The sequence below is a fragment of the Ruditapes philippinarum genome, unplaced genomic scaffold (assembly GCF_026571515.1).
Source record: "Ruditapes philippinarum isolate M1 unplaced genomic scaffold, ASM2657151v2 ctg525_1_1_1_1, whole genome shotgun sequence".
Lineage (NCBI taxonomy): Eukaryota > Metazoa > Mollusca > Bivalvia > Venerida > Veneridae > Ruditapes > Ruditapes philippinarum.
Window position 1 is genome coordinate 301586 of NW_026861030.1, and position 15858 is coordinate 317443.

Below are 15858 nucleotides of genomic sequence, written 5' to 3' on the forward strand. Positions count from 1 at the left end.
ACAATGTGAAAATAATTAAACTCCTCATTTTACGTCCTACCAGAGTGTGAAACATAACAAGTCAATGATTCAAAATGTTCAAGACATTACAAATCTTTAATTTGTTTGACTTATGATTATCAAACTTGTTTTGTTTGCTTATTTCATGTAAAGGACAAAATTAATTTTTCTTTTATTTCTTTTTGTTTATTTTTGTGTTGGGAATGAGATTCAATTCAGTTACCAAATTAATATATGATCAAGATAAAAATTCTTATAAACTCATACACTTACCATTAGTTGTGTTAGGTTTAGGGTTTAGAGTGGTAGCACACAGGTTGCCCAGTAATTCTGCTACAGCGTATCTAGCATCATAGTTAGAACCATCAAGTGCACGATAACATAACGATACAACAGTCTCCATCTCAGTTGTTGACATAAATGGTGCTTCATTTACAAGCTGGTACATACACTGATAAAAAACATTATATACCTGAGCCGCGCCATGACAAAACCAACATAATGGGTTTGTGACCAGCATGGATCCAGACCAGCCTGCGCATCCGGGCAGTCTGATCAGGCTCCATGCTGTTCGCTATCAGTTTCTCTACATGTTATACGGTTTGTAAGCAAACAGCATGGATCCTGATCAGACTGCACGGATGCGCAGGCTGTTCTGGATCCATGCTGGTCACAAACGCATTATATTGGTTTTGTCTGAGGAACAGGGAGTATTACTCTGTGATAAAAGTAATATTACTATATAATTCACATCAATACTCCCAATAAACAATTTTCAAATATACACATTAATATGATTTGATATTTTGGCAAAGCAAATGACACTATCTTGTTTGTATAAATGCAGCCAAAAGCTACCGATTGATAACACCCAATGTTCAAAGATATAGAATATAAGCAGTGTAAATATTCTTAAGAACATGGTTTCTTTACAAACAGTAGTGAAAACTTTAGTTTTCCAAAAAATATAGTTATAATTCTATTATTTCTGTGTCTCTATCTATAATGTAGGCGTTTCAAATGAGAATTTCTCTTAATATCGGACTGTTTCTCCTTTAATCAATTACATACAAGTTGTCAGCTACACAGTATTAGAATCACTAACAAACTATAGGGAACTTGTCAAGAAGAGATTACATTATTCACAATGTGTCATCTAATGTCTGGCTTGCAGCAGGACAGAGTGAAAATATTCCAGCATACAACAACAATGTCAACTCTCTAAGGAAATACACTGACAACTTTATCAATACTGATATAATTTAATACATTTACACCTCTGATGATAGAAATCAAATTATCCAAGTGATGTATATATACACAGAATCAATCTAAATCTTATAACATTCATTTATAATGTGCTACAGACTGCTTCACAAACATTGTAAATTACTTTTAGACTGATATTTCAACAATTTGCCAGAATCAATCCACAAAACTAAAACTCAACTACAAATATCAAACTACCCCTTACTATGCTGATTTTGATCAATAGACAAGTTGCCTTGATTTGAATTTAAGAACAGTAAAAAAACTTAAAAGGATTCATAGCACAATAAGAAATTAAATATACAAAGTTTGCCTTCAGATTTGTAAAGCCTCACAATGAATTAATTCATCAAATACTTGTACAAGATAATGATGTCTTCTCCATTACAAGGTAAAGATAAGAATCTATAAATTCTAGCCACTGTAAAGTAATTATAAATTGATTGTCAGAGACATATCAGCCGCGTCACGACAAAACCAACATAATGGGTTTGCGACCAGCATGGATCCAGACCAGCCTGCGCATCCGCGCAGTCTGATCAGGATCCATGCTGTTCGCTATCAGTTTCTCTACTTGTAATAAGGTTTGTAAGCGAACAGCATGGATCCTGATCAGACTGCGCGGATGCGCAGGCTGGTCTGGATCCATGCTGGTCGCAAACCCATTAGGTTGGTTTTGTCGTGACACGGCTCATATGAAGTGGATGAACCAAAGTTCTATCATATGCTATCTTACTAAAATACAGACATAATAGAGCATAAACTGTATCCTTTATGAAACTTGTATCAATTTGATAATTTTTACAGTAAGTTAAGATTAAGTGAGACAAAAAACTTTAAATCTCTAACAGCAATAGGTAGAAGTATGTCATAAAAAATGTTAATAATGTGAAATTTAGATTATTAACCAAGGTTCATACACATGGAACTTGTTTATGAAGGCCAGTCTTAAAAAAGTAAAAATTTGTTGATAGGTGGTCCCTTTTACCAGGATATTTTGCTCTGTCTATTAGCAAAGATGGTTTTTACCACAGATTTGACTTCCTTGGAATCCCTCCAACATTTATTTGATTTGTATAATAAACCATCTAGTTTCAATACAAGTCATTTTATATTCATTTGATCTGAATTTATTGGCTTTTCTTTCTTTGATTAAAATATCTCATTTTCCTATGAATGGCTTAATATTGAGAAACAATCTTAACAGGGAACAATTATTTCCACTCCAGTTCACATCAATAAATGAAAAACAAAATTAGGTTGGTAGATGATAAAATAGTTTTTTCTGGATGAATAATGTTCACATTGCATGTGAAATCTTCTCATGGAACAGAGAGAGAGTGAAAGGAAATGACAGACTATTGTCAGATATATCATTGTAACGTCTTTATATCAATATATACATCTAACCAATGTTGACATAGCAGATAATGAATATAAAATGTTTCCTGTATGACACTGTGTAGGAGAGAAATGTATATTAATGTTTATCCCAGGGATTTGAATAATCCACTTGCTCTGCCTTGAATATGTTCATTGTTAACACCAGGGAGTCTAATCTTAAATCCACTAAATTTCTTTACTTGAGTGTGATTGTTTTAAGATTTGGCACCGATGAAAATTCAAACCCTTTACAGTACGAAAATTTTAAGTCAGTCAGTCAACAATATAAAGCCTGGTGAGACTACATGGAAGTACAGGCTGGCTCGGACTGAGTCTATACTGGTGGTAAAGGCTCATCATTTTGGAGTACGGCAGGGTAACAATTAATATCAAAATGCTAAAATTAAACAGCAGTAAAGTCTGGTCAACAGGCCTACCTCTGTAACTGTGACCTTTAAAGATCATTACAACTGATAGCTTTGAGACAGTTGGACAAACAAGATTAGCATTTGTATACATAATAAACTTTCACTAGGCAAAATCTACAATCATGAAATCAAAGCATGATATATTTATTCCCTCCCTAAATTCTACATAAAATTCACAGCATGATGCCACTCAATATTTCTTCTCTAAGAAGTTTTTTGTTTCAAATATAACATACTCTAGGGTAAAAGATTTGTTTGTAAGGAGAAATTCTAGGTACATATACTGCAGGTAGCATCAAATTGTGTAAAACATATAGTATAAAACATACCATCATAAACATATCAGTAAATTATATACATAAACAAGTTGACACAGAACTTTCATTGTCTAGCCTTTATGTTTTAAGTACACAATCTCTGCCTTTTTTACACTAACAATGTCTGAGAACAAATTAAAGAGCTTTACCACATGATATCTGTGTAGATTGAAGTTAGCTATAAATGGCTATAATTATATACCTTTGCCGCAGCTGTTCTAACAGCCATCGCTCTATCAGTCATTGCTGCCTTAGCTGCTTTATAGACATCTTTATATGACTGTTGTCCTGCCGTCCCTAAACCTTTCACTATCTTCTCTAACGTCATCATTGTCTCTCCACGACATTGTGACTAAAATAAAATAATGCTAGATTTTAGTTAGCTCACAGTCTCTGTTCCATTACATCAAGGGTCTAAATGGAAATTTCATCAACATTTCTAAACAATGTTGTACTTCCTATTTTAAACAAGATAAATTTGATACTAGTGCGCCATTAAACATGTGATATTCACTGGTAGAATGTCATATAAACCTAGTTGATGGCCCAGACCAATATGACATTCTGCTGATGAATATTATATATTAAATGACCAACTAGTCAACAATTACTTTATAAAGATTAAAGATTTATAAGATTTAAAAAAAAACAACAAAAAAAACACAAAGAGTGAGGACAAATAAGGAAAAACAAAACAGCATATTTAGACTGTTTTCATTGAACCGTGCAAAAAGACACATATTAAAAAGATGACATCAGACATTTAGTAGCTACTCCAAAGCTGAACAAACAAAATTCACTAGAGTAAATTACATGTATAGCAAAATATGCAACAATCAGTTTTTATGCAGACCGTAGTTAATTATTAAATATGACCTTGATTTTATTTTTAAAATTGGGAAAATCCAATTCAGCCAGTGAGTATATTATTTCCTCCAATGATTATGACTTATGATTTGTTCTGTCAACTGCTGTTTTAACCAATGAGGTTACAGGTATTTTTCAAACATATAATAATTATAAATGTTTTATAAACAAGGAAAATTGTGAGTAATAGATAAAAAAATAAATTGGCATTATAGTTTCAAAGCATATTGTATATCCCTAAATTTTATTGGTCATAACTGAAATGCACAAAGAAAATGATTACCAAGGCCTCCTTAAAAATGTTTTGTAGTTCAAGTTTTCACCCACATTTGTGAAAATTAAGAAAAGAACATAAAGCCTTGCAAACAATATAAAAAAATTCCCATCTAAAAATTCTCCTTTAAAACTTCATGACTGTGCAACAAATTTTTGAACATCTTTTTTCATCATGCCAAAAAATTAAAACAAAATTTCAAAGGAAATCAATAGAGGCTTACTGACTTTCAGTAAAATTGTGAGAAACAAAAAGGCATGATGGGCATTGAATGTAACACATGTACATTATCAAATCAGCCGACAGCATTTCAAGTTGACAGTTTTGTGTTGTAATTATAAAATGTGTCTGAATATTGTGAGAGAGAGAGAATACAAGAAAAACCATCCAGTGTAGTTCTGGATTGATTTTCGTCATGTGAGAAATTTTCTCAATCAATTTCCTCAATGTGGAAATTTCCGAGGAAATTTGTTGCATCAATTTAGGTCTCAGTCTAATACAACTAATTTAACACTCCTACCCATGGATTATGTTCCATATAACTGGAGAAAAAAAAACTACTTTTACTTTCTCTTACAATCATGACATTTACAATAAATGGATTTTTCATGACACTAGGTAATATAAGACAGTCTACTACATCTAAAATAGAATAAGGATTGACGTTGTATAACCTTTGTGGGTTCTTATTTCTATTTTTTACATTCTTGTTTATGGCAAAATCACTACAGAAATGAAAATGTATTGATCTTTAATAATAATATATGATACTCTTAACTAGTATAACATTGGTAAAACATCATATTTCTAGTCAAAAATATAAATGGTAAGTATTGATGATCCATAAATATTGAACTAATGTTTCTAAACACCAACACAACAAGTTTCTCCAACATCTTTTCTTTCTTTGAATACTATTTAATCAACCAATAATTTATAATTTAACCTTAAAATAAAATCCTAACACTGTTTTTGTATTAACAAGTTGTGGTTTTCACTTTTACTGAAAATAATTCAGCAACTTCTATTAAACTTATTTGGCTTTTAACAATTATCAAATAAAACTATAATTGTCAGAAAATAAGTTTACCTCAGCAGATTTTAGAGATTTGATAAGAGCTTGTACTGTTTCCTCATAAGATCTACCTGTCATACGTCCCATCTTCTCATATATACCCCCTAGACATGCAACCGCTGCCCTGAAATCATTTATGTTATATTTATAGATCAAGTTCTCAAATATACATGCTGGACATGTTACTGCTGCCCTGAAATCATTTATGTTATAGTTATAGAGTAAGTTCTCATATATACATCCAAGACATGCTACTGCTGCCCTGAAATTATTTATGTTATAGTTATAGAGTAAGTTCTCATATATACCTCCAAGACATGCTACTGCTGCCCTGAAATCATTTATGTTATAGTTATAGAGTAAGTTCTCATATATACCTCCAAGACATGCTACTGCTGCCCTGAAATCATTTATTTTATATATACAGAGTAAGTTCTCATATATACCTCCAAGACATGCTACTGCTGCCCTAAAATCATTTATGTTATAGTTATAGAGTAAGTTCTCATATATACCTCCAAGACATGCTACTGCTGCCCTAAAATTATTTATGTTATAGTTATAGAGTAAGTTCTCATATATACCCCCTAGACATGCTACTGCTGCCCTGAAATCATTTATGTTATATTATAGAGCAAGTTCTCATATATACCTCCAAGACATGCTACCGCTGCCCTGAAATCATTTATTTTATATATAAAGAGTAAGTTCTCAAATATACATGCTGGACATGTTACTGCTGCCCTGAAATCCTTCATGTTATATTTACATCTTCCCAAATATACCTGCCATCACTGCACTGAAATCATTCATGTAATATCTAAATACTAAATTCTGATATATATACCTCATAGACATGCTCCCACTGCCCTGAAATTATTCATACTTAGTATATGATCTACAGAGTAAGTTTTCACATATACCTACCAGACATGCTATTGCAGACCTGAAATCATTATTATTATATCTACAGAATGATGTTTTACATCAATCTTCTGTCTACACTATTTTACAGTATGCCAAAAGTTGAAGTCTGATACTTATTTCCGAAGATAATAATTGTCATCAATATACATTACTAGTATCTCTAGTCTAATATTACATGATATACAATATAAATCATATATTACTCAAGTCTGTCTTTAGATGGTATCTGGTAGTTTGTTATTTCAGTGATATTAAGAAGAGGTTTGGAATTATAAAAAAACTTTAAAATCACTCAGTGCATTTCATTACTACTTACAAAATGTGACAAAAAATTGAAAACAATTTAAACAATATGCAAAAAGAATGCTTCCCTTAAAGAACATGAAAAAGAACATTTTTTCCAGCAGTTAATAAAGAACATATTCTTTATATATCTTTAACAAAGACATAATACAAAAAAATTACTTATACAAAAGTACTATATAACCCTGGAAAGAAATTTCTCTGACCACCACATATTGTTTCTATTTATAAGAAGAACATTTTTGACAACTGTAATCATCCATGGCATATACAAGTGCACTGGTTACAAGTGAGGCATACAGTCTCTGACTGGTCTAGACAATCAGCCTGTATCATTTATCTTATCATTACCTCCACACATCATACAACCTCTAATGTTTCACTTACTGCACTCACTTCTCACAGTCACAACAAATTGTTTATTTACAGTTTGACAAACAAACTAATGGAAAATTGCTTGGTATCAATTAGGACTTTAAACATTAGAGGCTAAAATGTGGAAGCTGTGTAAAATGTCTAAAGTGATATACCGGTTTACAAAACATTACTTAAGTTGACAGGAGGACAACAACTGCCCAGTATTATTAAACAATGCTATCATTTATAACCTATTGATAGCTAATATTGTATAATGCTTCTTCAATGACATTTTTTTTAGTATATCCATAATTATAAATGTTGCCTTATTTCTTATACATTGTAATAATTATTGATGTTTTTTGCAGGCCAGCCCCTTTTTCTCTCTCTCTCTCTCCCAGTCCCCTCTTTACATTTAGCAAAGCAAATGACAGGAGACAATAATACCATATACATGTCAATTACTATAGAATAAGTTAATACCAAACAAAAGCAGTTAAGACAACCATTACTTGACAAACAGGAAAAAATCAGAAATTTGATCCTTTGATTGACAACCTTTAAATCAAACTAGGTCAGACAGGCCAAAGTATTACAAGGTGTATAGCCAAAATGCAACTGAATGCAATCTCAAAATAACCTAAATAGAATTAAAACAGAAGAGATTTTATAAACTTCTCAATAAAGTTAAGTATTTTATACAACATGCCAACATTCAGACTCAAGGGATTCTCATATTATCAATCAGCATGATAATGCTGCTACCAAATTTCTGCAGCATATCAGTATAAACATAAACCTTAAAATCTATGTTATGTCAGGAATGTTTGATTAAACATAAAAAAGCACCAAACTGGCAGCAAAACTCTGTAATCATTCTGTTTTTATATTAAATATCAGTAATTTGAGGAAATTATGCCCCATATATAAATGACATGGAATTACAGGCAAGTCCATGGAGATTTTGCAATCAGCATCATTACATTATATTAGAAGTCTTTATGATAGCACTATTACTGGAACATTGTCAAAATTCTGAATCATAAACAACCTCAAACACATATCATAAGTTGTTTTACTCTTCAGAGTATATCTGATCATGTAAGTTATATTATCTAGTGATGTTTGATGCAAAGTGAGATTATTCAACAGAAAAGTGACATGAAAGATTAACACAACAGCACTACATGTATATCATTATATTTTAGACTATTCAGCTTACTTTAAGGTTAAGCCCATTTAAAAAAACATGTTACATGATATATTAAACATTTCTTTGACTTACAATCTGGTTGGTAAGTAGCTAGGAGAATCATCTTTGCTCTTAGCAATCTCATTGCACTTGTTGATGGCATCAAACATAGCAAATGAGTCTCCGACGATGAAGAGTGTAGCCAGACATCGTGCCAGTAACTTTCTGGTCGGTGGACCGGGTGATTCACTGATCTGATTTATCAACTGTTCAACAAGACGCTTCTGTTTCTCTTTAATGTCAGACTAAAACATAAAACATTTAATTTTTGTTTAATATTATCAACAAAATAATTTGACTAAGAATTTAAATACTTTTTTTTTCTTCCTTTCCATCTTTCCAATTTTGCATGTATGGGGAGAGGTAGACACTGTGTTGTTCAATAACTTCAGCTTAATAGTATGAACAGAACAGGTTTTTTTGTTGGTTTTTTTCCCTCAAAAATATATTCTTTCATTTTGAATTTCATTCAATCCAAAAAAATAAACATTATCAATTTTCAAAAAAAGAATATTTTGCAAGGTATGTAGGCACAGCCTTTCCCTTAAAAACATCAACAAAGTCATCATATCTTAATAGGTATCCTAAGTTCTGGAATTACTAGAACAAACATTACATATAGGCTAAAAGCTGCTAATGAAGGGTTTCTAAAACCCTATGTTTCAATTTTGCTGACTGATATACAAACAACAAACAAAACTATTAACATTAATACAGATGTTGTTCATTAAAGATACAGTCTAATCACAAGGTAGAAATTAACAGATAAACAAAACTTCTGAGAGCAGACTGTTTATCAAGTTATGCATAACTAATACATTATTGACTGGTTTTTGAATTCATGTTAATAATTCACTTATATGATAAATGCAAAAGTTTAATTTGAGTATTTTGGTATTATCATATATACAAATATATGTGTGTGTTTTGAAGAATTTAATGAAATATTAAGAAAATCAGGAAGTGGCTGCCTGCTATATCCCAGACTAAAAGACAACTGTTAACATAAACATGTCTGTGTTCCATCTAAAATAATAAGATTTGTGTGTAGGTAACACACTACATCATGTGGTAATAAGACAACCTAATAATATAAATCAAGTACATCCAGCACATGTTCAAACACTTAAGTTGGCCAAATATCACCGAGAATAACCCATTCAGAAAATTGAACATCACGCATTCATGACATGGTAAAATTCTGAAATATTTCTCATATTACAATAATTATAAAAGTTTATAGTTGGTTAAAATGTTACCTAGATTAGAATATTTCCTGACTTTCAATATACTAGATATGCAAGAAAAAACTTTTGTTCATTATTTGCCACGTTCAGTTGTTTTTCTGTTAATATTATTAATCTAGAAAATTCTGTTCTAGTTTACTCTACAACATTAATACATTAATGCTACTGATTTCATAATAACTAACAAAACTTATTTAGAATAGATTAGATAAATATGAATATACATATATAATAGTGAGTTATACAAGTTTGTCATTACTAAAGCTTAGCTTTGGAACGAAAAATGACTTAGTCATTGTGACAAGATGAATTTGGATGAAACAACACCAGAAAGATCAACACTTTACATACAATGTTAAAACATTGGTCAAAATCTCATAACAACAAGCTTGAATGTTTTCGGATATTTTATATCCTGTTTTACTTAAAATCAGAAGCTTTGTATGATTTCCTAGTTAAGTAGAGATCAATCAGGGCTTTTTTTCCTTCTGTAGCAGGACTGCTTCCCCTTAAAATCGTGCAATTTTCCCCACAAAAATTGAATTTCTTCCCCTTTTGCAAATATATCACGTTATTTTTTTCCAAAAATTAAGGGCAGGGCTGCTTCCCCAACCTGTGAAAAAAGCCCTGTCAATTAATCTTAATCTTAATTAATCTTTACAGACATGTCACAAAATGCCTGCATATACAAAAACATGACAGTTCTAAAACATAAATGTTTGGATATTACCTTTTGTGCTGCAGAAAGGACCTTGTCAAGAAATCTGAGCCATTCAAACACAAAAACGGGCTTTTTGTTGTCTGGAATTTTCTGCAAAGCCTCCTCATTGAGGAGAAGGCTGTGAGCTAATTCCATCATCTATAAATCGTGGTGATCTTCCCTAAAATATCATTCCTTTATTTTTATTTTTCTCCTGAAAATAGAAATCATTGTATTTTATATCACTTTTGTCCTTTAAACTTCTGTAATTATGTAATCTAGTTCCTTTCAACAAATTTTCTTAATTATTCAAGGGTATTATATTTTTTATCCTATTATATGTTTAATAAAGCTTTCAAGAGTAATAATGTAAAAACAATTACCAGACTTTGGCATAATTAATTACAAACAGAATCTGTAAACAGTATAGGGCTTACAGCCAACTGTAGGGAATTAAACCAGCATGTTTCTACAATAAAAACAGCCAATACTCTTATAATATAAAACTTTCTCTGAAATACTCACTCATCTTATACATTTTGCAATCCTATAATAAAACAGTCTAAAGAGTTTTTTTTTCTATAATAATGATGTCATATTCTAAATAGGGCATTTCTAAAATTTCCCATCACGATTAAAAAAAAAGACCAATTTAATTTCTCAGCTTCATCTTTCTTTTACGTGTTTTTGTATAATTTAAAAAAATCAAAATTAACCATATAACCCATTAGCTTATATGAACCATTCCATTACTTTTTTTCTATTTACCAAGAAACTTGATTCTTGGTTTTCCAGAAACATATATCTTGAAAACTAAATTGTTGAATTCCCCTCTTTTTTTCGCAATTCTAGCCAACCAATTCTGTTAATCAACTTGAGGCAGTTATTCTGTAATCAAATTAGTTATCTGGTATATTTCCCAGACTATTGCTCAACTCTGATCCAAAAAATGATTATTGGTAAGTCAAAAATTGTTATAAAAATTGCATTCTTCTCTGCCAACTTTCAGTTTTATTTTTCAGTAAGTGCATCTTTTCTGACAGAATGCTTTTATATTACAATTTCCTTCTTTATGACTATAGGATTTGGGATTTTTAAATAAGAAAATATTGCAAATAGCTTTTTTACTACAGAAAATAAAAGCACACATTTTTTGTCAAATAATATTTATGCTTCTATTAAAAACAGCGAGAATCAAAATTGAAAATAGTGCAAAAAGTTTGACGATCACATCATAAAATGTTCCACTCAATTTAGCAGGCTGGAATTGGAAAATTCATTATGAAATTTTAATGATATTTTTAACAGAATTTTTATAGCTCATCAACATCATGAAGAGCACCAAAAAACTCCTGTTACCTCAATGATCCAGAAAAAAAATCTTTGACAATCAGAGATATTTACCTGTTATTCAGAATTAGAAAGTTATCAAAAAGGTTTATCAAGGTAAAATAATATCAAACATTTTAATCAGGTAAGTATCTATGACCTATCTCTTTAACTGATTATATAACAAACATGGAGATACAAGATAAAAATCCTGGCAGAAATGAACAAATCTCATTTCAAGCTGTTGAGATCATCTTTATAAAAAAAAAAAAATCAAAAAAAATCTTTATATTAGAATTCCAGACACCTTATATTATTAAAGTGATAAAATCACTTACCACCATTTTCAATAACATCCTATTCACAATAAATTCCATCAAATTATGAACCGACCTGTTATACAGATTCTGATATACCTCATAAAGTTCTAAGTGAATGCAATAATCAGTCAATTACTGGCATCATCCTATATGTTCCCTCAGGTGAACTGTCCAACTCTATATGAGAATACTAACTTATTGATTAAGCCTACATCCAGCATGGATTTCTCCAAGTCCTCATGCATGGTGTTTAACTATTTGTTTAGTTATTTGTACTGTAAGTTAAAAATTTGCCGTAAGCATTCTATAAGTGGATTTGTGTAATGGACCCATCCATCTTTAACTATCAGAACTACTAATTGGTAAAGTTTCATAAGATTTTAAATAGATTTTAAATACACATACGTCATGTAAAAATTTAAAGGAGTTAACAGTGTATGGAGTAGACAGCATGAAATATAATCAAATGTAAACCAAATTGTAACGCTGCATTTACAATTCTGATAATTGTATAGCTTTTCCATATCATCTTACTCAGAAAAGCAATTACATAAACAAATTTTCACACCATCTTTTTAATATGACATGGAATTTTTTTTAGATTATGCTATTCTAAATGTGTGAACTTACATTTAAAGTATCTTCCCTTATTCATAAAAAAGCAACATAAGTTTGAAGGTACAAAAACTATGTTCAACTATACATGTGATCTACCGCAAGCCCGAGGTCATTTGTAAACTATTTGATAAGTTTAGTTTTGACAATGAAGAATTGTTGTGGTCCGTAAATCACATCACTTCTTATATACAAATGTACATTTTGATTCATGAATGTTATCAAAGTTTACAATCAAACTAGGTGTAAGACATCTGTCTTACTTTTATTTTTTTTCAAAACAGGTACACATTATGTCATAAGGTTACATGTGTCAATGCAGCTAAAGTGTTATGATGCAGTAATATCAAGTATTTTGAACATTCTGAAAGGGGACATTTTAACAGGTACTGGACAATATTTCAACTTCACTTTCTTGCAAAATAAATTACCCCAGGAATATTTAATTGGGGAACAATAATACAGTATTCTGCATATGCTATATTATGCATAATCTATATGTTTAAAATTTATGTATACAACATGTAATTGAAGAGATCTGTAGTGAATGTTAACTTTATAGAGAACAAGTTCATTTTAGTCTAAAGTATGTAATGAATCATTACTAAGTAACCTACTTGAAGAGGTACTTCAATACATAGAGACAGTTTTTGTCTAAAAAACATTTATATGGATAACATTGTACTCACCAATCTCTATCCTGATTCACACTGGTTATTAGCAACAATTATTTACTAAATGACTAGTTCAATTAAATCTTCCAACTACACTCTATAACATTAGCAATCCACACAAGAATTTCAGGATGATATAGTACATGTATATATTATATAACAGGTATACACAGTTAAAAATAATACCAGTAGTTATCACTTTGTAAAACTTCAAATAACTCCCAAACTTTTCCCTCAGGAATATACTGTAATTCAAACACAGTCTATCAGACACTGCCTGCACACAGAGGAAATGTGCAACTGCAGTCTGTATATTTTTCTCTAAAAGTATCTCCAGAAAATGTAAACAATCCAGAATCCAGTTAACTTAGCATGAAATAATCACTTCTCCTGGGGGTTACATGCACAATTTCACTGCAGATGTGATCTTAAATATCTTCAAAAATCTATTTAACAGAAGCAGGAAAGCAATTTCTATACCACTTTTAACCACTTTGCCAAGTGGATGCTTACATAATGTTTCTGGATGGTTCTGTACCTTTCTATAGACAAACAAATATATAATCATTCTGCAGAATCTGAGGCACAGTCTAGTAAATCATCAATACCTTCTTGTCTAAATCTATACCACATAAAGACAAATTCAATTCAATTCAAATGAAAGTTATATAAACATTATTTTTGGATAATTCCACTTTTGATTAATATCAGATTTTTTTTAATTTCTAAAGATTGTCTTGGTGTCCTTTTATCTTCATTTGCAGATTTCAAATATTGCTGTATCAGGTTCAAATAAATCTGAAGAATGTGGTTATCATTTATATATCAAACTTTAGGATGCTGCAATATTCATATGCCAACACTGTAGAGTTTATTCAAACTTGATTATCCTTTAATTTTCAAAACTTTTTTGTTGTCATGTTATTACAAATATAGATGTACATTTAATTTTAATTTTGTATCACAGATCAAAATTATAATTTTATAACATGAATTACTTTAAGGGGGGGGGGGGGGGGGGGGGGGGGGGGGGGGGGCGGTGGGGGGGTGAGAGGAGAATTTGTACAAAATACAGAACTTTTTATCCCATTATTAACTATCAGACATTATCTAAGTGTCAGTATTAAAGTGTTGTATTGTAGATTATTAGAAGAGTGAAGGCCAGTTATTAGACAAGATAGAGACAAGATTGCTGTGAAGTGGTACTTACAATGAGAGGCAATACCTTTTATCATCAAACAATGGGTTCATCCAGAGAACTACAACAACACATGCTTTGTTACAGCTATGCTGATGATTACAAAACTACAGTAAAGTCAATTTTCAGCATTATTTCTGTTAAGACAACAGTTGTTTGTAATCATCACTGGTATACTTGGAGTTAAAGTTATATTTAGACAATAATGCATTATTTCCGGGTTTCAAATACTGAACTCTTTTTGAAAATACTTTCAGAACTTTTCATATATTAAGTATAGTCAAAACTGCTACATGTATAATCATAAAATAAAATAAAATCTTTTTACAAATCCATGCCAGAAATGTTGTTGTTAGGCAACTATTTAATTACAAATTGACTAATTTTATTACACTTTTTTGTTACATTAAGTTGGTGGAGGAAAATGTTTAGACTTTTATCATTTTCATGGGTAGCATCAGCCTAGTCTAGAGGTTATACAGCATCTGCTTCTCAATACAGAGATCATGGGTTTGAGCCCTACTTGGGCCAAAATTGTATTTGAGTCATATGAAGTGCATCATTATAATGAACTAAAGAAGCCAATATAATTCGCAAAAACTTGTTTCACTATTTACCATAAAAAAAGGCCTAAAATAAAATATTCCTTGTTTCTCCTCTTGCTTAAACTACAAATGTACCACCAAAATTGCTTAATTTTTTCAACTGCTCATCAAACTAGATTCTGTCAAGGAGCATCATACTTTTATATTGCATGTAGTTTTATATTTTTGCATTTTAAAAAATAATATAATACAAACTGGGATATGTATTTCCCTGGTTATAAAAGTTAACAAGAGGGCCATGATGGCCCTGAGGTCGCTCACCTGTATATAGGCCCCCGGAGCGAGGCCAGTTTAAACCCCAGGGCTTTTATTTGAACAAAATTGAAGACACCCATTAGAAGATGGGGGTTTCCCAATGATGTTAAGCTTTTACTTACACACATATAATAAAAACAATGACCTCCCCTTCCCCTCCCTCTGCCCCCCCCCCCCCCCGCCCGCCAGGGCCAATTTTAACCCAAGGGCTTTTTATTTGAAACAAACTTGGTAGACACACCTTATAAGAAGATCATTTTCATGCTTTTAACGTCTAAGCTCTGGCTCATTGGGGTTTTTTTAAAAGAAGATTTTTTAAGTTTTTACTAATACACAATAGATTTAAAAACAATGATACCCCTGGGCCCGGGCCAGCTTTTTGACCCCAGGGGCTTTTATTTGTTACAAAACTTTGTAGACACACTTACTAGAAGATGTTTCGTGCTTAATATCTAAACTGTAG

At 31.2% G+C, this 15858-nt stretch overlaps 1 protein-coding gene across 2 annotated transcripts in view; it reads right to left on the bottom strand.

The window, feature by feature from the left end:
- Positions 1-10618, bottom strand: part of LOC132714304 (HEAT repeat-containing protein 5B-like) — a 34187-nt gene extending 23569 nt beyond the window's left edge. For both annotated transcript variants that reach the window (XM_060697145.1, XM_060697144.1), the window contains exons 1-5: positions 10430-10618; positions 8486-8697; positions 5629-5737; positions 3600-3749; positions 274-451 (exon numbers count right to left, since the gene is read on the bottom strand). In XM_060697145.1, the coding sequence (XP_060553128.1) occupies positions 274-451; positions 3600-3749; positions 5629-5737; positions 8486-8697; positions 10430-10558 (778 nt within the window). In that variant the 5' untranslated portion in view covers positions 10559-10618. The remainder of the gene's footprint in view (positions 1-273; positions 452-3599; positions 3750-5628; positions 5738-8485; positions 8698-10429) is intronic.
- Positions 10619-15858: the final 5240 nt, after the last annotated feature.